Source organism: Cygnus atratus, chromosome 17, assembly GCF_013377495.2.
Source record: "Cygnus atratus isolate AKBS03 ecotype Queensland, Australia chromosome 17, CAtr_DNAZoo_HiC_assembly, whole genome shotgun sequence".
NCBI classification, from domain to species: domain Eukaryota; kingdom Metazoa; phylum Chordata; class Aves; order Anseriformes; family Anatidae; genus Cygnus; species Cygnus atratus.
The window spans coordinates 6,702,107-6,725,394 of NC_066378.1; the positions used below are offsets into that span (position 1 = coordinate 6,702,107).

Here is a 23,288-nt window from a genome sequence, read left to right on the forward strand (position 1 = left end):
TGCTCGCCCCCGGGATGGCTGCGGGGAGGTTTCTGGCCTCCCAGTTCTATCTCGGTGCGGGGGCGGTGAGGACGCGCGCTCGTGTTTTTGTCGGGGCGGTTTTAATGGCAAGGCGAGAAAGTTGCCCTCAGCAAAGATGGCAGCAGCGGCAACCTAAAAGCGGCACGGTGCTTCCGGCTGACCTTCTCTTGCCATTGGCCGGCTGCGCGCGTCGCCACGCTTTTTCTCCAATCTCATTGGCGAACAGCGGGAACGAGTCGGACGGCTCGCCCAGTCCGCGCTGAGAAGGAGGGATCCCTGCTTTGTTATTGGCCAGCGAGCCGCGGCGGGAAGCCCAACGGGGGAGCGGCGCTGCTTTGGCGCCCACTTTGAGTGGGGGCGGCCCGCGGCTGCCGCCGTTCCCCCGCCGCTGCCGCCATGTTCGTGTCCGACTGCCGCCGAGACTTCTACGAGCGCATTGTCAGCCAGGTGCGGCCGGCGCCCCCCGGCCCTCAGGGGGCTGCCCCGCGGCCCTCGGGGGCTTCCAGGCGGCGGCGGCAGCTCCCTCAGGCGACTCCCCGCGGGGGCGCCTCGTACCTCACGGAGCGGGGCTGCTCAGGCTGAGGAGCCCCCCCAGGCGCCCATGGGCTCGCTCCGGTCTCCTCGAGGCGCTGGGAGGGCTCCGGGGGCGGGCTGGGTGCGGAGGCTGCGCTCACCGAGTGTTCGGGTCCGTCTTTTGTGCAGCCGAGACATTCCTGCATCTGTTTTTGTTTGTTTCTGTACCTCTTTAATCGTTGTGATGTTGCTTGTCTGGACACTGAATCTTGTGTTCTGTCGTCTTTGGGGCTTACCTTGAAGTATTTCTTAGAGCTGTTTGCCCGTTCTCATGTTTTACCCACAGTTTGCCCTTTTTTTTTTTTTTTTTTTTTTTTCCCCGCATGGGTCTATATCCTCAAGCGGTAAAGCTTCTATTGGACAGTCTTCTAGCCTTCAACCAGTGAAGCTACGTTACAAAATGTGCAAATGAAAGTATTTCCCTCAGCTGCCCCGATTGTAAGCAAAAATCTCTAAAAACCCAAACAAGAGATAAGTTGTTCAGCCTAAATCAAGGTTATTTCAGGAGTTGTTTTGGTCCTGTTTTCCTACAGGCTTTCTTTAACCAAAGCTGTTTCAGATCACATGTTAAAAATTAGGCCGTTCTAGGCATGTAATGAAAGTAGCTGCAGGGCTGACCAGCTTTGAACCTTCAAAATTATATGCTGTTCACAGGAATCTGAAAAATTACGTTTCCACAAAGCAGCTGACATATTTTAGATGTGATTTCACTGCTTTGAAGGGGAATTGTTTATAGTTTATATTGACAGGGATTCAAGTAATTAATTTTGCGTGTAATGCCGGTTCAGAAGTAATCCTGTTTTGTGCTGATAATGCTCTCTGCTTAAATTTCTCTCTTTCTGTTCTTACAGTGACTGTTTCACATGCTACCGCATTAAATTTGATGCCTACATTATTAACGCTATTCTTCAATTATTTTTGCAGCGTGTTCTTCTTCTTGTGGCTTCAGATGTTGATGCACTATGTGCTTGTAAAATACTCCAAGTAAGTTTTTGTTCATTATCTCCATAAACTAACGGTGAAAGAAAAAACAATACTGGGATCCTTTTAGTAGGTTTGAACGGGGAAAAGGGTGAATGTTGAAACTAATCTCGTGAAGTATTTTCTTCACGAATCATAACATGGACACCTCATAAATCACACTCCTGAAATTTGTTTAGATTTGTTGTTTCAGAAGTTCTTGAGACAAACATTTGTATGAAATAGAATTATAGCATAGCTGAGTGTGGTAGATGTGGTTTCCCCACCATACCTAACAGCTTTTTTTTTTTTTTTTCTTTTTCCATTTCAGGCTTTATTTCAATGTGATCATGTGCAATATACACTTGTCCCAGTGTCTGGATGGCAAGAACTTGAAACTGCCTTTCTTGAGCATAAAGATCAGGTAAAAAATAAAAAAGTTAGCAGCTCATCTGATATAGAGGTGTACTTCCTCCATTTCCCCGGCTTAGGATGTCAGTAGTACTATTATTTGTTGCCTCAAAACAGTGGTTTAATTTTAATATACCAGTAACAAACTTGTCAAGTTCCTTACATCAGCTCATTTCTGATTGATTCAACTTAAGCGTGCACACATTTTGAGATGTGAAAAGTGGTGGTTTTGGGTGTCCAACATCCCATCACAAATTTGGTGTGTTGCCCTATGCATTTTTTGTTCTCTGAGGCATGAAACAACAGGGAGTAAGTATTGGTTTTGGCAATGATGAGTGCTTTGGAGGTTTTGTAAAGGTGTTTTCAGTCTTCTGTGTTTCCTGCTAATTGAAATTAAAAGTTTTCTTTTTTTTTTTTAAACTTCTGTTTGCAGTTCAAATATTTTGTTCTTATTAATTGTGGTGCCAATGTTGACCTGTTGGAGATCTTGCAGCCTGAAGAAGACACATTTTTTTTTGTATGCGACAGCCACAGGCCTATCAATGTTGTGAATGTTTACAATGAGACGCAGGTAAACTACTCTTGTCTTAGAGCATGCATAATAAAACTGTTGGCATGTTTCCTGTTGTGGGTGTCTGAGTGCTTTCCTGTGTTTGCAACACCTTTTACAGTGCTAGCAGTAGGTCAGGATGCACTGCTAATGGATATTTCCAGTAGTAATGTTCACTGTCAGAAAAAAATACTGTTTTCAGTTACAGAAAAATATACTGAAAGTAGAGTGATAGCTGTCAGCAGTAAGCACCAGCTTAGGCCTGTTGCTACAAAACAAACTGCTAGAAATTGGAAGATAAGCATTCTCTACAATGTAATATTTATTATTTCTCAGTATCTAGCAACAGCTGCAATCTGAGCTTTAAGCGCAAATTATTTGAAGGCATGCCTTTAACCAACCACAAATAATTCTTTCAGTAATGTTCCAACTATAATCTTACTGATAAAGAATATAGGTCTTACTCCTATGATGCATAAATAGACACGGTCTTGATAAAATACAAATACTGCTCTTTAATACAAACAATGAATAACAGCCAAAATAAATTTTTAGTTTCTCTTCTGAAGTATCTGAAGCTTTCTCATTTGTCATTTGAAATATTTTCTAATCACTGAATAAGGTACTTTACTTTAAAATATTTTTTTTTTGCTTGCTAGATTAAGCTGTTAGTTAAACCAGATGATGATCTTGATGTTCCTGCTTATGATGATATCTTCAGAGATGAAGACGAAGAAGAAGAGTCAGAGGCTGAAAGTGATGGGTCAGAACCTTCAGATAAGCGTAGACGTTTTGAAGAGGTTTGTTTCTTCTGCTTCATTTTGAAAAGAAATAAAAATTACATGTACTTACAGGAGGTTAAAGCATGACTTTTGATTTTTAAAACTGTTACAAAATTGTGTAAGATTAAAAGGTAATCTAGTATGACTAGTAGAGTTTCACTTGCTTAGAATGTTTATCAGAACTGCACAGAAATATTTTCTCCTTATAAAAACAAACCTAACTTAAAACGTATTATACATAATACCATCTGTGTAATCAGTAAACTGAAGTAATCTATCTCTGATTACGTGCTCTGGGCTTCTTAGTCTAGCAAAACAACCTATCTAGCTATCAACTTTATTTTTTTTATTTTTGAAATAATTGTTTGAGAAAACAGCTCACAAATAATTTAGAAATATATTTTGTTTGTCCTTTTAGTAGTAAATTAGCAAAAGTATATATATTTATGTGTTGTTTGTAGCATATTGTCAATTTATATTGTTCTAGGTAGCAAAGGCATGAGACTAGCAACAATGAGTTCATTAAATGTAAAGACATCCTCAAAATTAATATAGATATCTTGATATTTTTCTATTGACATTGTACATTTTTTCCTACTCATCTAGAAAAAGTATTTACTAAGAAAAAACAAGTGCCAGAAAACTAAAGTCAAATCCATAAATACGTTTGAATCTATTAAGCATTTCAGAAAGATGCTTTGATTTTTTTCAAGATGCTGCTGCTGTTTATAGAGCTTAAATATACAGCAAGTGACTTTATTCTGAGTTTGATTAATTATCTCATTTTTATTTTTCATCAGTGTCATTGTTATGTTAGAAAATGGTAAGATGCAATGTTAATGTTGAAAATGGTGTTTACGGACCCTTTTCCCACTAGATGTCATTAATAGGAATAATTCTTTTAGGTCTTGTTAGTGAAGATTTAGTCATTAATCTATCTGGAAAGTTGCTAACTTACTAGAGTATTTTTTCTAGCCTTTTAACATCTAAATTAATTTGCAGGAGGTAATTGAGAGAACGATGAAAAGACGCCAAAGAAGAGAATGGGAGGCACGCAGGTGTGTTTATGATTTTTTTCATGTTGCGTATATCTATTTCTCTTTGATATAAATCTTGATACTATGATGCTTTATTTGCAAGATGCTTTAGTTCTAATTTTCTTCAGCAAATGGAAGGAGATGTTTAATGTATTAAAAAATAAAACTTTTAAATGGATAATAATTGTAAATAATCATTTATAAATTGAGTAGCAGTAGGTTCAGTGCTTCACTATTCAGTAATCATAGTATTATCTCGTCTATCTTGGGGTAAAATTTGTACTGATATCTTTCTTTGTAATTCCAGTCTTTTTATTTGGAATGAGCAAGAACAAGTGATAAAATGGAGTATGAGGAATCAAGGGCTTAATAAGCTTGTCTTTTTTACTTTGTCTACAGTTTAGTGTGTCTTCCACAATGTTAAAAAAAAAAAATCAAACTGCCTTGCAGAAAAAAATATTTAACCCAAGTTTGTTTTTTCTTCTTAGTGCTAAAATGAAATTAAACTTGGAATTGAGAAATAATATTTTATTTTGAATTGGATGCAATTAGATGCTACTTAGTTGAATGTTTTTATTCTTCTTTTAGACGTGAAATTCTTTTTGATTACGAACAGTATGAATACCATGGGACCTCAGTAAGTATAAATGTTTAATTTGCCATAGAAACACAAGGTGCTACCATAAAGGTAATTGGATAATAACTGATGTTAGAATTATCTAATACCATTTATAAGTAGTAGTACTATATTTGATAAGATACGTCATATATTTGCAAGCAGTTTGACTTAGCAGTTTAATGTTTTCTGGTTGTGTGCATCCAGTTTTACTATTAATAAGTTAGATATGTCTTAGAAACAGTACTTGTTTTGAAGTACTTTGTTGATTGGGAGATTAGCCACTCTGACACAGTTGACAATACAATGTTAATAGTGGAGAAAAAGAGGTAAACCAGAATTATTAATGTTTCTGTTGTTTGATATCTTTAATGCTGATATATATTAAAAAAAAGTTGATGGTGTCTTTTTTATTTTAATCTTGATAAAAGTATCTATCCATACACAAAATACTTTTTGCAGATGGGGGGAACTTGTTTGCCTTTCTAAGTTTTCAAAGTGTCAGGATATCTCAAACATACGAAATAGGACACCAAACTGCTCCTTCTGTCATCTAATTTCTTGTCTGATTACTTTGGTACTTTAAGTGTTGCTTTATATACGATGAAGATTTACAGAGCTCTATAAAATATTACTCACTCTGCTTAGTATCTTAACGTAAGATGGTGGCAGGTTACTACACTCGAGTGTGACTTTTAGAGCTGCAGTAGAATGCTACTACTTGGAAAACGTAACGGTTTTCTATTTGCTTAATGAAGCGAGAGCTTTGTGTTCATCTGTCCTCTCTTTTTGCTTTCTTTTCATGTAGTCTGCAATGGTGATGTTTGATCTGGCATGGATAATGTCTAAAGACTTGAATGACATGTTGTGGTATGTTGCCATTACCATTTTTATAGAGACTACTAGCTTTATTTAACAGTAAAAAGAGGCAAGTTTTCCCCCAAACTGTTTGCTTTCAGTATGAGCTTCCAATTTATTTCCTTAGTAAGTGCATGTCATAAATTGGAGGACAAACCTGCATAAATTAATTACAAGCAACCAATAGAGTTTGAGTGGGAACAAGAGGATGATACTATTATGTGTATGTCTGTTAAAGAAGAAATAATAGTACATGACTTTGTTACCAACTTCCAAGTGGAGTTGATGAATAGTTCTCCTGACCTGTTCTGTTACATACTAACAGATTTAAGTATAATATATATAATATATTACTGGGATATTTTAACTTTTTTTTTTTTATTTCTCCCTACCACCGCCACCCCTACCCCTAATTTTAGGTGGGCTATTGTTGGCCTAACAGATCAATGGGTCCAAGATAAAATCACTCAGTAAGAAAGCTTTTTTCCTTTTTATTTTTTTTGGGGGTAACTAAAAGCAATTAATAAAGATCAGGAAACATGGAAATTTAATATTACACGTGATAATTAATAAACAAGGGCATTGAATATCTTAATGATTAAATGTGATCTGATGCCTTATAAAAACAGGAATATACATTAGAAAAATTGTGTTTTCTTTTTCTGATATTTAGAATTTTTAAACTATTCACAAAATTATAAAACAATCATTTCTTATATTGGAAGAAATGGTGTCTAGTAGTAGCTTACTTAAATATGAGCTTGATATAGTCAAGAATTTATACAATCGTTTTGTTAAAGGGGAAAAAATGTACATTCCAGCTTCCTTTCTAATTTTACTTGGAAAGTTTCAAATTTTCATTCACCCACCTTTTCTTATCTCGTACTAAATACCAGCAGAATTCTCATAGTATACATGTAGATCTTAATCCTGGTTTTCTATTGCTACTTATATACTTATATACTGATCTCTTATTAAATGTAATAAGTAACTGATTTCACTGGTCTGTCTCTTTGGGCTAGTTTTGTTTTAGTTTTAATTGCCTGGGTATATGGCTGAATATTGAAAGAAAACTAATGAGTAACTTTATTGTTGTTATTAAAATGTATCTGCAGTTTTTTATGCTGCTGGTTGGCCAATGTGTAATCTTTAGGAAGCATTTTTATGTTCTCATAATCAAGTAGAAAAATAGGCAGGAAGATACTGAAGTGACAAGTTTCTTTTTGTTAAAGAATGAAGTATGTGACTGATATTGGAATTCTGCAGCGTCACGTGTCTCGCCATAACCACCGCAATGAGGATGAAGAAAATTCTCTGTCAATTGACTGCATGCGAATAGCGTTTGAATATGAGTATCCTTGCCTAAGATCTGGAAAAACAAACTAGGCAGTTGATGAACCCCAGCTGAGTTTTTATCTAGGAAAAAAAAAATCCCAAGCTTCTCTGCTGCTCAGAACAGAATTAGAAGAAATGGAAATTTGATTGGCTTTTTGAACATAGGTCTCTCTTTCAATATCTCATGTGGCTTTACTTCAGCTTAACGCTTCAGATTTAGTTATGTGTCAGTGTCCCTTGTCTCTTGGGGTTTCATGCACACCTACATCTTTTAACTTTCTTATGGAGTATGGGTATATACAATAAATAAGGACAATTCAAGACACCTACCAGTTAGGGAGTTTGGTAACTATTCGTAACTTTAAAGGACATATGTTTATAATTATTTTCTATAATTCCTGTTCAGTCTGCGCCTGGCACTTTATCAGCACTGGTCTCTGTATGAGAGTCTCTGTAACACTTCATATACCTCTGCTAACCTTAAACTTTGGTCTGTACAAGGGCAGAAGAGGCTACAGGAGTTCTTGGCTGACATGGGGTGAGTTTTAAAAATCTGGTTCTTAATTAATGGATCATTTTTCACTGAATTATATACAATTATTCAGACTATAGCAAAGATTTTTAAGTTTACAAGTACTCAATATGTTGGTTTTTAAATATGATTGTGGGGCTGTCAGTAGGTTGTGGAGTCTCTTCAAGTTGAATTGTGCAAATTGGGTGTTGCTGTATGTGGAATATTTCAGCTATATGCCTTTATTGAATAGTGGGTTTGCAAGTAAGAGGCTTTCTCACATCCGCTCCTTAATGACTAAAGAAAAAAGAATGCAAACAAGCTTAGTCAGACTTCACTTGTTAAAGTATCTGATATTAACGTCTTATGAGGAGTAGGCAGAATATCTGATTCTTCTGGCTTACCTAACAATGTATTTTTTCCTTCTGTTTTTAGTTTGCCTTTGAAGCAAGTGAAACAGAAGTTTAATTCCATGGACATTTCTTTGAAAGAAAATCTTAGGGAAATGATTGAAGAATCTGCAAGCAAGTTTGGGTAAATTGTTTTAAATACAAATGTTTTATCTGAAAATATTTTTCAATTAAGTTTAAGTAATTTTATATGAAGAGGATGTAACATCATCTTTTAGAAGATAGGGGGTTTAGATTGACAAAGTAATATTAAGCTTGTTGCAAATGCTGAGATATGATTTATCTTCATGTTCTTAATGTCAGCAGACTGATGAGGTAGCTGATCAATGTTAATAATGTTGTTAATAATGTTTACTGGCTTTGTCATTTTGCAGAATGAAGGATTTAAGAGTTCAGACCTTCAGCATTCACTTTGGCTTTAAGAACAAGTTCTTAGCAAGTGATATAGTTTATGCAACAGCTTCTCTCATGGAGAGTATAGAGAAAGAAGGGCCCGAAACAACTAATTTCATTAAAGCTTTGGACAGTCTCTCCAGGTACCAAAAATGTCTCTTCATTCTCTTATAATTTTATTTAGAGAATGTGGGTTAAATATCTAAAAGATGCGTCGATGCCTCATTAAAGAAAAAATGAAGAAAATATCCACATGGATAGTGTTTAAAGATGTCTCACTTATTTGTGGGAAAGCTGCATTTTTATATAAAAATGTTTATTTTACTTTCCTCTGTTTCAGGGGTAACCTGGACAAACTGCACCAAGGACTGGATCTAGCCAAAAAGCAGTTACGAGCCATTCAGCAGACAGTAGCCAGCTGTATTTGCACCAACCTTGTAATTTCTCAAGGGCCTTTTCTCTACTGCTCACTCATGGAGGTCAGAATTCTATTTTTCAGCAGTCTCATATTTGAGTCATATTTGGCTGTCTCATATTTGAATAACTCTGTTTTAACTAACTGCTTGGCCCAATATAAATGACTCGATCAGAAATTCAGAAAGAATCCATTTATCTATATTGTACTGTACTCTGATGGCTCAATGGAAATTTGTAAGGGAAAAGAATCTGTCCTCAAAGGAGAGGGCTTGATATCAAACTCTGGTGGGCGATGTCAAACTCTTACATTGTAATGGTTCTTGTTAGTGTTCTTCGAGCAACACAAAACTTCTAGACATGTCAGTAGCTATTAAAGTTAAACGAATAAGTGGAAGAATCATCTTGCATAGTAATTGAAGTAATCCTTCTTTTTCTAGGGAACGCCAGATGTGAAGCTGTTTTCCAAACCAGTGTCTCTGTGCCTGCTCAGTAAATACTTGCTCAAATCTTTTGTCTGCTCTGTAAGTAAATTGGAAGCTTCTAACTAACTTTTGGCCTGTGCAATAGTTATTGTTCTGTTGGATACTTGCAGTTGATTTATTAAAAATGTTTTAATTAAAAGTTTGACTGCTAAATGATTGGATAATTTTATCACCTTTATGAATGCTGTTCTAGGAAAGATATCTGCCTGGGAAACTTTCTAGCGATAGAAAAATTTCATTACTAATAAGCTTGAGATATAAAACCTTCTTGTGATAATCTCCCTCCAAATCTACAAAATCACAAAATATGTACTTCAAAAAGATAACCCAACACACACACACAAAAGCAGCATTGCAGGACTGGTAATTGTTATCTAAAGATTTCTGTGTCAGTATAAATAAAAAATTCTGATCTTGACAACTGATATAATTGAAATTAAATTGCATTTGTCTTTTTGAACTATTAGTGACATAATTTAGATTTTTAAAGAATGAAGTTTTAATAACCTCTCTTCACAGTGAGCATTTCCTATCTTCAAATGAAATTTATGGTGGTCCAGCCTTGTCAGATTGCATCTGCCTGTCCTTATTTTGAGAATTAGACATGGTGAATAAACTAGTCTGCTGCTAGGAGAAGAACGGCATTTAAAACTCGCTGTGAAACATTTGTCTTGAGAACAGAACACTTTAAACAAACTTCTGTTTCTAAAGTATCTAAAAATGTCACCATCTTCATAATTATTTTTGGATTTACTTAAATTACAAAACTTGTTAAAAGTTACAGCTTAGTGCTATAAAACAATAGGGCAGGGACAATAATTTCTAGAGAAGACGGTCAATGTTTAATCCATTGAATTTCAATGTAAAACAATTATTGCAAAAAATTACGCCCAGTCCAAGTTTTTAAGGTGGTGGTGGTTTTTTAAGAGCTTTTTTCATTGTAAATTTTATCTTCTCTCCATATCATCTCTGTGCTAAAATGGAATGCAGGATTGGAGAATTGACATCTGTTTGTCCTTAAAGAAGGAAACTAAGATTATGTAAACAAACCATTTTCTGTTCAAATGTGTTATAGTTGTGTCGTTAGGTGAATAATAGTAATACTTTCTCACATATTAAGCTGAAACTAAATTGTTTCCTGAGTTTTGTCTGACAAAGGGGCTTTCTGACTTCCAGACAAAAAACAAGCGCTGTAAACTGCTGCCCCTGATAATGGCTGCACCAATGGATGTTGAACAGGGAACTGTGATCATGGTGGGGATTCCTCCAGAGACAGAAAGCTCTGATAAAAAGAAGTAAGGATGTTGTTTGAAAGTTCTGACTAAAGGCTATCCACAGACTTTTTCAGTCTCTGAAACAATTTCTTTCATGTACTTACTTAATTCTGAATACGTTGATTTGAGCTGTATCTTTCTTAAAAATGTGCTTTTGCATATTGTATAAGTGAGACACTTTGAGAAAGGATACAGGTGTTTCTCAGCTTCCTTGTACGTTTTTTTCTCCATCTTAACTATTTATTTCTTTATCTTAAAAGAGAGAGGGGGTTTGCTATACATCCTGTGACTTCATTTCTTAAACCCTACGATGTTAAAGTTTTTCACTTATTCAAGTGAAGTATATGTTGAATACATGAGACGTAAAAAAATATCTAGATGTTTTTAGCTCTCAGCAAGGAAAAGTTCCATACTTCTGCTTTAGCTTAACATGTCCTTTTCTGTAATGCTCATTTTAATATTTATTTTCCTGTGAAAATGAAGTTAGTTAACTCTTAATAGCTAAGTCCTGACTTTTCACAGGATCTGTCACATTTTACAGAAGAGCTGGGTAGTTATGATAGAAGACTTCGGTTTTAATTTAATAGTCAATTCTAAGTTAGGAAGGGTAATCTTATTTGATTCTCTTATGCAGTGCTTAAGACAAATGGCCATCATGCATTCTCTGTAGATGCTATGTGCTTGTAGGCAATTGTACATACTTCAGGAAATATATATTGGGAGGGAAAGTATCTTTTTCTTGAATGAAATACTTAAGAAATATCTAGTCTCTTAATGAACGGTACCTTCCAATATGTGATTAACTCATGTTTCTGTTCATCTTTAGCTTTTTTGGAAGAGCTTTTGAGAAAGCTGCGGAAAGTACCAACTCCCGGACTTTACACAACCATTTTGACATGTCAAGTGAGTAATACTGTCTCTTATTTCGGTCACAACATAGTCCTTTAGGGGTCAGTGTTTACACAGCCTCCATAAAGCATAATGAGTATAGACAATATACTCATTGGTATATGTCTTATATGTGCTTAATTTTTGCATCTATATTGCACACTGTTCCTGAGTCTAGTATAAACACAAACTGCATATTAGCTTGCCAGTCTTTTTAAGTGGTATCGTGCAAAAGGTATAAGCTACATAGCAGAGGTGTATGCGTCTTTTTGAGACAATGTAAATTTTGCACAGAGTAATGATTTTCATATGTGCACTTCAGTTAAAATCTCTGAGGTTATCTATGAGGGTTTTTGTATGTAGCAGCCAAACCAAGCATGGTATTGATGTTATGAGATGTATTCTTTATCGACTGTTTGAAAAGTGAGATACTTATGCAATGAGATTTTCCTACCTTTGTTCTCTTACAAGAGAAGCACTTTTTAATTCTATATACTTTGATAATGTATGCATGTTGAACATAACAAACAAACGCGCCCCCAACACTCCTAGGTTTCAAACGTGGTGACTATATCATGTATATCATGGCCACCTAGAAATCAGAGTTTACTGAAATCTAAGAGCAAAGTAAACAATGCAGTTTGCTTTTTGTCCAAATAGTTTCTCTTTTTCCTTCTTGAAGTTGGTTAGGACTATAAATGAGTATACTTGGAATTAATATTTGTCAAGCATGACACCTGATATATCTTTCTGTTACTGGATCTTGTAATAAGGTATTTCATGTTTTAGTAATTGAATTGAAAACAGAAGATCGGAGCAAATTTCTGGATGCACTCATTTCTCTCTTGTCATAACGGTAAGACAGTGTAAAAAGGATTAATTCAGAATTTAATCACAGTTCAAGTTAGCAACCAAATGATATTCATGTATTATCTGTAGAATAACGCAACAACTTCCAATGAGAATATATATAGAGGGAGAGAGGAAAAAAAGTTTCTTACAAAGGCAATTGTTTATCTCCTTGTGAGGAGGCAGACAATGTATGAACAGAGTAATTTTTTTTCCTCCAGACATTTAAGTTTCTTCATGAAGCTTTATAAGAAAGCTTTTCTTCATTATTATTAACTTTTTGTGGCTTTTTAATTTCAACTGGAGAAGGATCAGCTGTTAGTGTTGTGAGAGGAGGTGAACACATTAATTGTGATTGATAGTCTGTTATTGAATTTTTCTTTTAATTATGATGGCTTGTTTCAGCTCAGGGTGGAATCTTGGCCGTAAGAATACCATTCTTTGCTTTGAAGTTAATGTAGAATGTGCATTTATTTACTCATTTTTACTTCTACAGTGTTCAATTTTATGTTAGTGTGTAGTTTTTATCTGGAATAAAGATAGGCATTTAAGACCTTAGTTGTGACCACTTGCTTCACAGTAATTTGAAGTCTGTTTTAAAGCTGCTTTAGGATAAGACAAACTTTACTCTAAAACTAGTAAGACACTAGAATTGTTGCAGCTCTCTTCAAACATGGACTGCTTTTCGATGATGAAGTATTTTCATTGGTTTCTGTTTGTGTGTGCGTGTTTATCTCAGTGATCCATGGAGATAGCTTGCTTTCTCCCAGAGAAGAAGCTGAACTCTAAATCATTTTGTAATGTTTGCTCAGAACAATATGCTTTAGAAAGTATCTAAAGTAACTCCTGGTTCTTTTATGCCTAGACAAAGATTTGATCTTTAGTATTCACATGTGAAGTAATCTCACAATGTTATCTTTATACCATGCGTACAAAACAAAGGAGTAAGGTGAAGGCTTTGAGAGTCTGTGAATGTAGATAGGCATAGGCAAATGACAAAATGACTTACCTTTTTTCAATGGGTATTGAAGCTACAATTTTTCCTCTGTTCATTCAGAAGTTTGAAACCGTGGGTCAATAACTGCAGCTGTTTGTTAGACAGCATAGCCATTCATAGCTTCCAAGATTTCTACATCTGTTTATTTCTTTGTTTGTACTCTGACTACGGATCGTTTCATATTGTCTTCTGTCCTTGTTATGCAGCAATGCTTTTTGGCTCCTCGTGCTGGAAGCTGAGGATCAGATGCTCTGAAAATGATTTCAGATGTTCCAAAGTTCATGGTGCTGCAGTTGTGATGTTCATCTTGTTTTTTTCTTAAATGTGCTGATACAGGACTGTTGTTTTCATGTTTCTTAGGAGGTTAAGAGGATTTTAATCTGAGCACACAGATATTTAATACTGCTTCTTTGTAAAGACCTAATCCTTGTAATGGCAAGACATGTCAATTTAGGAGTATTTGTAAATTGAGATTCTGTTTGTCAAACCTGCTTTTATTAGTAGACGTGATGTTTAGATGTTGTGTTGTTTAGATGTTGCTTAATCACAAAAAATAGGTTTTGAAGTTCTGTATTTATTTTTGCGTTATATTGCCATTCACGTGTTCTTTTAAAAATTTCTGGAATGCTTTTTTTTTTTTTTTTATAAGAAACTTGTAAACTCCCCTTGGACATCTAGAGTATTGAAAATCTTTTTTTAATACTATCAGGTTGAGGTCTTGTACTTTAGTTGAAATAACTGTTTTGTGATGCAGGTTTTATGAATTTTAGGGCTTTTAAAATCTAAGTACTAAGAAACTGTCAAGTACCAGGTTAAAACAAAAACTATGGAGTACTGATATCAGTAAAACTTTCTTAGTCATGCATTGTGATACTGTATTGTCACTTGTATATTGGCTTTGGGAATAATTTTCCTGGAGAGAATCTACAATAATGTGATAATTGTGCATGGACTATAGCATTATAAATACTGACAGACTAGATCTATCCATTTCTATAACAGAAACTTAATTTCATTCTGATCATATAAAATTTTATTGCTTTTTAGACTTATCCTGCTTCACATTGGGTGGGTATGTATATGTGTATGTTTGGAGTTCTTTTTGTCTTGCCACGTTTGCTAGAATTATGTATGACTTTAATAGTTTCAGTGTACTATAATGGATATGTAAAGGTTATGTATCATTGCATCATACTTTGTACAGACTTTTAATACGAGTTAATTTAATATTAATTGTGATTTAGATGTAGCCAACGGAAAACTAATCTATATATTTTATTCAAACAAAAACATTTTTTTAATGCTGCCATTTTATCTGAGCAATAAAATCCCTGTGCCAAACTATGGTGACTAAAAAAGTTGTGCGTTCTTAGATTTAGTGCTGTGTTCAATACATGGCATAGTTTTGTGACTGTTGGGTATCTTGGCAAATTATTACCATTATTTTCTTGTTTGAGGTTTTGTTTCTACTGTTTTTGCTTCATCCTCATTAGAAGCTGTGTGAATCCCTTTGTCTCACCTCACTAGTTCTCATTTGCTGTTGTGTTCCCCCATCCCTTTGTTTTCTACTCCATTCCACTGTCAGGGTATGTTTAATTTCTACTGCTACTGCATTTTCTTGCTATTCTGATAAATGCACATCTTGCCTTGCATTAAAGAAAGAAGTTGAGTGTGTGCATGCATGTATGTGTTTGTGTTAGTAGGTGACTATCATGTCTTAAAATGGACAAATTTTCAGGCAAATTGTCCCTTTAGGATAAGCATATTGTGTTCTGCTGGGAGGATGAGAAAGGGGAGCTATTTTTTTTTGTGTGCTGGGATGTGTTGTTAATTGCTTTACTGGCTGGTTCTTTGACCTCCAAATAGATGTGTTAGTACACGAAGTTGTGGGTTGTGGATACTTTAAATGGAGAATAAGCTTCCCTTGTCCCTCTTTTTTTTTTTTTCCCCTAAGGTTCTAACTTTACCAACATCTACAGGAGTTGCCAAGAATGCTTCACCAAATTTTAGAATTGATCAGCTGTTGAACTGATCCTAAGGCTATCAAATGTGGCCCAAAATCAATCGGTGATGCCGAATACTGTATTAAAAAGAAAGTTGTCACATCTGTGTGAGAATCTAAATATGTTTCTCCCAATAGGTAGAACTTCTAATGTCAACATTTTAGAATATCTGAAATAGTGTCAGATACTTCCTATACAGTTTATTTTATTCTATAGAATATGTAGATGGATACATTAATACTATTTATTTGGAGAAACGTTGTATAGAAAGATACAAACTTGTGGAGTCCCCAGTGCGCAGATATTTAAGTAGCACAGTCCAAGAGCAGTAAAATGGGTAGCTTGAGTGGCTCATTGAAACTGTGTAGGCTAGTTAAATTGGTCTCCTCTTACAGTTAGGTGTTGGGCAGAGACTCCAAGCCAAGAACTCCTGACATCTGTTCATGAAGAGATTATCGTGGGTTTGATTTATTTGCCCGAACATAAAGTGTGATTTTAACACGTCATTTTAAGAGAAATAGAGTATGAAGAAATTGGCTTACCCTCTTAGATGTATGATGACATTCCTCTAGCTATGTCTGAATGCAAATAGAAACATTCCCCAAGGATTATATTTAAGCTGCAGTAACTCTTTTTCCTCCAGTGTAGTTGTTTGCTGTAGTGGTACAGCAAACTAAATAGTTTCTTTTAATTACTTCTGTTTCTCTTACTGTTTCAGAGAACAACAAAAGTATGAAATAAACAAAAATCCCTTAAGATATTTTTAAGAAAATAAAGTAACGAACATTCTTGCATACCAAAGTACTGAAGCAGCTGAACAAGCTGACTAAATCATGCCATTCCGGCACAGTGATTCATGACCGTTTTCTTTCTGGGGCAATAAATTTAGTCATAATTGAAATTGCATAGTAAGGACTTTGTGATTGGAGTTGAAGTGAATCTTTCCCCAGAACTGTAGTGACTTAATAGACTTGTACTTACCAACATCAAGGTTGCATAGTGGTAAAAAATAAATTCTTACTTCCTTTTTTTTTCCTTAAGAAAAACAAGAACAAGTATTACATTTTTTTTTTTTTTTGTACGAATGAAGTACTGGGTTTTTACCAACTTGAACGCAAAAATAGCCACGGGGGGAGACCTGAGGGCCATTTAATCAGTATTTTGACCTCTGATGTCAAAAGCAGGTGCTAGGAAAGAGTATAGAAACAAAGCAATTACATACGATGCTTCCTTCCACATGCAAACACAAGTACTCTCCCAGCCCTCGTACTCAAGGACATCCTGAACCAGATGTGGTTTTTGTGTTTCTGGTACCTGTCAGTAGTTATCTGCAAATCTGGATAACTTCCTCCCAAACCCTTGCAAAATTTTATCCTGAGCAATACTGTGTAGTGAGCAGATCTGTAGCTACACGTAGCTAGATGTTGTATGAAAACCTTCAATTCGTTGATTTTTTTTTTTTTTAACTTTCCACTTGTTGGCCTATTCTGATGCTGCGTGGTCCTTACCCATTTTCCTTGTGTACTCATTTTGTAAACCTCTCTTGTATTCCCCACAGTCACCTCTTTCCAGTCTGAAGAATCACAGCCAAATTTTTCCTTTTACAGCAGCTGTTCTGTATCTTGATTACTGTTGTACCTCTCTAAATCATTTTCAGGCAGGCGAGAATAAAAACTGCATGCAGTATTCAAGATGCAGGTGCACAAGTGTTATCAAGAGCATAATAATGTTGTCTGTTCTCTCTTCTGTTTAATAGTTCTTAATACTCACCTTTCACTTTTTAACTGCTACTGTGCACCAATCTGATGATTGAATTGATACAGCTGTTGTGACACCAGTATGTCATTCCTGACTGGTAATAGTCCAAATTAGCATGGTTTTCTTGGCAGGTCCATTACTTTACATGCATCCAAGCAAAATCTGTTCGGTGGTGGTTATTTTTCCAAGTCAAAGCAAGAGCACAGTTAGTCTGCTGCACTGAAAAACTGATAGTAAGGAAAAGTATAAGAAAAAAAAGTCAGACTCTCCATCACTGAATGATGTATAAGTGGATGTAGAAAGTAAGTTTTGGTAATTTGGTAATAAAAGATGGCAAGAAAGTGAAACAGCCTAATGCTAAAATAAAGATGATAAACTGTTTGCAATATTACAACTGAAATATTTTTGGAAGATAATCTGTTTCTGTTCTTGTGAATGAAAGTAAGTCTCTACAATGACTTCTGAGAAAACTTATTTTGCAAATATTCATTTATTTGCTACCATAAAACTTTTATATAAGAACAGAAAATATTCCTGGGCTGAATAGTGGGCAATAGTAGCTTTTATTTTTTCTTCCTCTTTGATCTAGGGGATTATGTGTGTCTTGCCTCAGACTTTTATGCTTTGGTATTTAGGTGAAATTACGGTTGATAGTAACTGTTCTAGTTCTGATAACTGATAACTGCTCTAGATCTTGAGCCATAACAAGACTAGCTGCAGTAGCTGCTATTTCTTCCTACTACTCACTCTGACTGCTGTCTTAAGCCAACTAATTTTATGGCAGAAGCAGTAAATAGAGAGATTTTAGTTTGATTTAATCTAGTCTACCATCAACCCCAGTTTGTTAGTAGAGAACAATCATTGCATTTAAATCTGATAATGTGAGAGCAATAAATCATTGTTTTAACCACTAATCTGGAGTGCACCGGTTTTAAGGCCTGAAAAAATTGAGGTTTTAAAATCGGTCTCTTGTATAGTAGTTTTTTGAAGATGACTTGGTCTTGAGTTGAATTGGCCACTGAGTGTGTGCCAATTTGCAAAGATGAGAGTAGAACAGAAGGGTACTTAAAAAAGGAAAGTGGAGTAATCAATAGGTTATCACAACTGAGGAAGAAACAAAACTTAAAATGTCTAGGACTGCTCTCAGGAGAGTAAACAGTATCAACATTTCATCGTTGGCTTTGTGCATATATCCGTCAGTCACAATGGTTTTGATTCCCCCATAGAGGGAATATTCTTGAAAACATTCCTCTGAAAGTTATTTTGAGGGTAAGTCAGGCTTATTGAAGGGAAAGAAATGTTTGTTTCTCTGGATGGAAAAATTGAAGTCCCTCTTGGCTATTGTGTACCATTGTTGGCTTCAAGGTGGTACTGAAAGTTCCCTTTGGATCAAATTCAAGGACTAAGGAAAAAATGCTGCCCAGGGTGGAGCTCTAAAGTACAGTGCCACCTTTATTCACAAGTCTCTAGGTTATAAACACTTCTTAGGAGGAAATATTACAAAACACTCACTAGGGAAAGAAAATGATGTGAGCTTTTATTTCAAAATGCTGGAAGAGAACACGAATGCAATTGAATTCTGTTATTCACCAGGTGGCAGAATTGGAGAAGCAAGACAACGGTCAAACACATCAAAGTAAGCAAGAGATCTTTTACTCAACTGTACACAAATTCATGATGGTCCTGGGTCTGACAGAGAACAGGGAATGTGGGTTTTCCAGTTGTTGCTGTTGTTTGAAAGAAAAATTTCTTTCTTTTGTCCCCTCAAAGCAGTTGTGTCTGCTGGGTAGCTGCTCCAACACTACATACTTTTTCTTGCTACATGTTACTCAGTGGAGGATCTAGGCAACATACCAATAATGAGAGGTGATGCTAAAGAAGGTGTCTAGTAATTTAGCATCTCAAGCATTTAGCAGAGTCTCTGCTGTGCCCTGTTCTCAATGAACTGGAGGCTCAGAAGACTTCCATAGATTAGAATTCAAATCAAGCTCTATGTAGAGAGCTTTCATATAGAAATCTATGGGCAAGCCTAATCGTACCTCATGAACTAAATCAAGGTAAAATGTATACACAAGCCAAATCACAACACAGCTCATTGCATCGCTGGATCTGGGTCTATTTAATTAAGTCTGGGTTTGATTTGGTTTTTAATTCCCCGCCTCAACTACATTCCTCTTCTGAAGTCAAACAACTTTGTGATTTAAGAACCATAGCTTATTTCTCTGGGTATTCTTTGATGTTAAGTAGGTTGCCTATATCAGATAAATACTATGATGTTCTGAGTCTTTTGTTTTCTTTTCTAAACCGTTTTAATTGAGGTGATAAATTCCTGGCCCTTGCAAAAAGGTAATGTTCCATTACAAAAAGAGGTGCTGTCTTTTTAACTGAGTAGAGCGCTCAGTCACCTCTTCTCATTGTTGCAGCATGTCTGTTTTTTCAGTCCCTGTGGTGTTGGTGTCTCTTTCCACTGTTTAGCTCGGTGGAATTTACTTTCATTTAATCATTCATTTGCAGCATGTCAGTGGAAAATCGGAGGCACCTGCCATTGAATTGGAAAGAATTCACAGGGGCATTCGGCTCTTGATGTGTTTTTATTTGCTGAAAGAAGTCACCAAAGGGCTCCCGAAATAAGTATGGCATTAGTAATTCTCTCCTGTCTGATCTGAAAGTCTAGCTGGATGGATCACTAGCCTATAAGGAATGGACATGGAAAATGGTATTTTTAAACGCTGTTGTGATCACCATAGTAATTTGGGACTCAAGCACCAGGACTGTAGAATAAATTTTTCAGGCTATGTTGTCTTATGGCAACTACTTGCTGTTAAGATTCTGTCTGAATATTTGAAGCTGTAGCCCTTTTTAAGAGGTCGTTGCATTTCAAAACATCTGTGTAGTGTGGTGCACTTGGCAGAACTGGAAGGAACACCAACTCTTGACTCCACAGAAGCTTGTCTTCAAATTGAAAACTGATACAGACTAGAGTAAATGGAGGTGGAGAGAGGGACACAACTCCCTTTTGTGCTTTGGGAAAATCTCCCTTTTGAGATTCACTTGAGTGAATCTGTTAAAATAAAGCATCTCAGGAAACTGGGGAATAAACAGGGCTTTACATTTTAAAGAAACAAACCAGCCATATCTCTAAGAAACTTGGTCTGTATTTTTGAAATAGTGTCTGAATTGGTTTAATCAACCCTCAGTATTTTTATTATTAGGATGCAGTGATTTATCTTATGATGTTTATCCACTTCTGCTTTGAAGGATGATGGTGAGAAACTGTTGGTGCTTTTAAGATGCTGCTCTTTTGTATCTGTTCCAGTTAACAGAAATAGGTCACCTGTGAAGCGGTCATAGCATTAGACCTAAGGTAGCTTGCAGGGCAAAGCTCCGAAGTGATGGTAAAGATTCTTTCTTTAAAAAGTGTGTATGTCTTTCTTCATCTTCGCAAGGATCTGTATTTATGCCTGCAAAACAGCTGTTGTGAACAGCAGCACACACTAGGGTTGACTGTGCTCTGAGGTCTGAGATGACCTTTGTGGTCATCTCCCCTGCATTCCTCTCCCTAGACACATGCACTGTCCAAAATTCTCTCTTCCTATTGCACAGTGGTAATCATTAAATAATAAGCATTGCTGATTTTTACCTGAGGCTGCTGTGTTTGCTTCAGGAAAGTCTGTTTTAACTGGCAGTGGCCCTTTCTGTCACATATCTGCAGTTATGTATGAGGAATTCAGTTAGGGCTTGATTCTGATTTCTATTGCTATGAGGATGTCTGAATGGTGTAATCGCTTCTCCCATTCTCTCCATTCCTCAGCAAATCAATATTTTCTTCTACAGCTTCCATCTCAGTCCAGACATGTACCCTACCTCAACATATCAGTCAACCTACACGGGCTGTGGCATTGTCTTTTCCAGCTCCGCCCTGAAGACAAGCTGACTTGCGTTATAAAAAGAGGTGCTCTTGAAACAGTTTTCTGGTTCCCCACCACCACCACCTTTTTTTTTTCTTCCCCCTAGTGGTATCTGTCCAGTTCAAAGCAACTCAGAAGGGCAATGTGCTACTTCTCTAGCTAATCACTCTGAGGGGTAGACTACATCCTGGGAACCGTTGTTCACATGAGCTCAAATTTAAAAAAAAAAAACACTATTTCTCTACATTCTTGTGATGTAAATCTGCTCCCCAGGTTATTCATCATGTCCTGTAAATCTTAGAGCACTTAGAAAAGTTCATCAATTAATGGAAACAGGATCTTGCCCTTAACAGTTGCAGAACTTGTGCTGTAATATAATCCTGTAACTTGATACTTCAGGTGAGATCTCTGGTGCTTTATGGTGTGCAATTTGGTATGTAACATACCCTCCTGTCTTGGAATAATTGCCTCCTAAATGGATCTGAAGGTTATTTAGTGCATTTATACTGTTGATATTTGCCTCAGATGCTCCTTGCTCACTAGATTAAATCAATATCCAGGTTTAATCTTATCTACAGCTGAGGATTCAGGTAACTGTCTAGTACCAGGCCAGTTCAGCACCAAATACAGATAATGATGTTTCACTTAGGAAGTCAAGAACATTAAAGGCAACATCTGTCAATTTCTTTCATTTTCTCACTTGCTAAAATCTTCTTGACAGAATAGGTTTTCTACTTCATAATACAATGCAGTAAATTCTTTATTTACACTTGTCAGTAAAATTTATTCCCCTTGGTGTTAATGGCACTCTGTATGCTCTCAGAATCATGCCATTTTTGAACTGTTAAACTTTCAAAACTAAACTTTGAAAAATCAGGCACAATCCTTCAAATACCTATATGTACGTATGATAAAGCACTGGTGGAATTTCCTAGATATGCTCATTCTAGAAAAGGAAATATTGTCTCCCTAAAACAATCTGCGAGAGAGAAAGAAAACAAAACACATTATGCAGTTTTTCTCACTGCCTGCTTGTCTCTCTCCTTGTGAGACTGTGCTACCTGCATGTTATCTGTCTCTAATGCCAAGCTAAGCTGCCTCCTATTCTTCCTACTAGTGTTTGGAATCTCCCTCAAGATAACAGTTTAGGTTTCTTTATCCTGGTATTTGGTCATAGTTTGTTCACACCCACAGCATTGTATGGGAGTAGGTATACAGTTACCTGCTTTGCAAATCCAGTGTGTGCTGCTACATGAACATGAAGAAGGGGAAGAGTATTGTTGTTTCAGCTGGTTCTGCTCGAAATATAGCTATGGAGGTAGAAGAGCTGATATCAGTGTTAAGGACAGAGTAGTTAGAACAATAACAATGAACATATCCTCCGTGAGAGACTTTTTCCATGCTAAAGCTACTGAATTCTGACTCAGTCCTGCTGCCTACTATTGTAGAATAACCCTTCAGCAAACTCTCTGAGGGTAACACGCTATGTCGAAGGGAAACATTCCAACTGTTGCATGCAAAAGTGAGAAGGGAACCTGAAAAGGACTGAAAATGACAGGGTGAAAGACAAAAATAGAAAATAAAGGCTAACAGGAAAAGAAAGACTGAGTAACAATAGAGGGTGAGCAGTAAATCCGGTTTGCCTTTCTAGCTCAGGAAGGTGTCTTGAAATCTGTATTTCAGGGCACCCACTGGGTGGTCACCAGAGCTCTTTTGAGTGTGTGAAATGAAATGGAAAACAATAGCTCGGCGGCAATTGCTTTTTTTCTTCTGATGAGGTGTTCCTTGAATTACCAGCATGACTCCTGCTTGATTTAGCAGTGAATATGGCCAGGCATTTCCTGAAATGACAGCACTACATGATGCTATTAGAAATGCTAAGTGAAAGGTTCTGCTGTGAATAATGAAGGAAAGGAAATAGGATATAGGAGTGTGTCCCACTAAACTGTCTCTGCAACGAAAGGGGGAATGAAATGTAGTGCAGCTGAACAGGGGCCATCTACCCAGACTGAAAATCTTCATCTCTTCTTTGAACAAATGGATGATAGGAAGCAAGAAGATCTCTTGGGAAGAGATGTTTATTTTTGGAATGGTTAAAAGCTGATGCCAGCATTGTTTGTGTTCATCCCTGTCGGTTTTTTTCTCCTATTGTCTGTTCAACTCTTAGCTCAGTGCTTCTTTATGGAGACTTTTTGCTGGTAAATGTAAATATTGTTCATGTTCTTGGCTAATGTCTCGTTTTGACTGGCCTCCAT

General features: G+C 36.3%; 1 protein-coding gene across 2 annotated transcripts; it reads left to right on the top strand.

Annotated features, from left to right (window-relative positions):
- Positions 1 to 331: 331 nt before the first annotated feature.
- On the top strand, positions 332 to 14,698 carry CDC45 (cell division cycle 45). 2 transcript variants are annotated; one of them, XM_035556731.2, is made up of 19 exons: positions 332 to 468; positions 1,519 to 1,578; positions 1,886 to 1,978; positions 2,399 to 2,536; positions 3,175 to 3,315; positions 4,300 to 4,355; positions 4,923 to 4,971; positions 5,759 to 5,820; positions 6,228 to 6,278; positions 7,041 to 7,160; positions 7,550 to 7,681; positions 8,090 to 8,188; positions 8,439 to 8,600; positions 8,798 to 8,936; positions 9,312 to 9,395; positions 10,533 to 10,651; positions 11,457 to 11,533; positions 12,308 to 12,374; positions 13,571 to 14,698. In XM_035556731.2, the coding sequence occupies exons 1-18, from the start codon at positions 418 to 420 to the stop codon at positions 12,370 to 12,372; spliced, it is 1,698 nt and encodes a 565-aa protein (XP_035412624.1). In that variant the 5' UTR covers positions 332 to 417; the 3' UTR covers positions 12,373 to 12,374; positions 13,571 to 14,698. The 2 variants fall into 2 exon arrangements, with proteins under 2 accessions (XP_035412624.1, XP_035412623.1); XM_035556730.2 differs by having other exon boundaries at positions 372 to 706.
- The last annotated feature ends 8,590 nt before the right edge of the window (positions 14,699 to 23,288 follow it).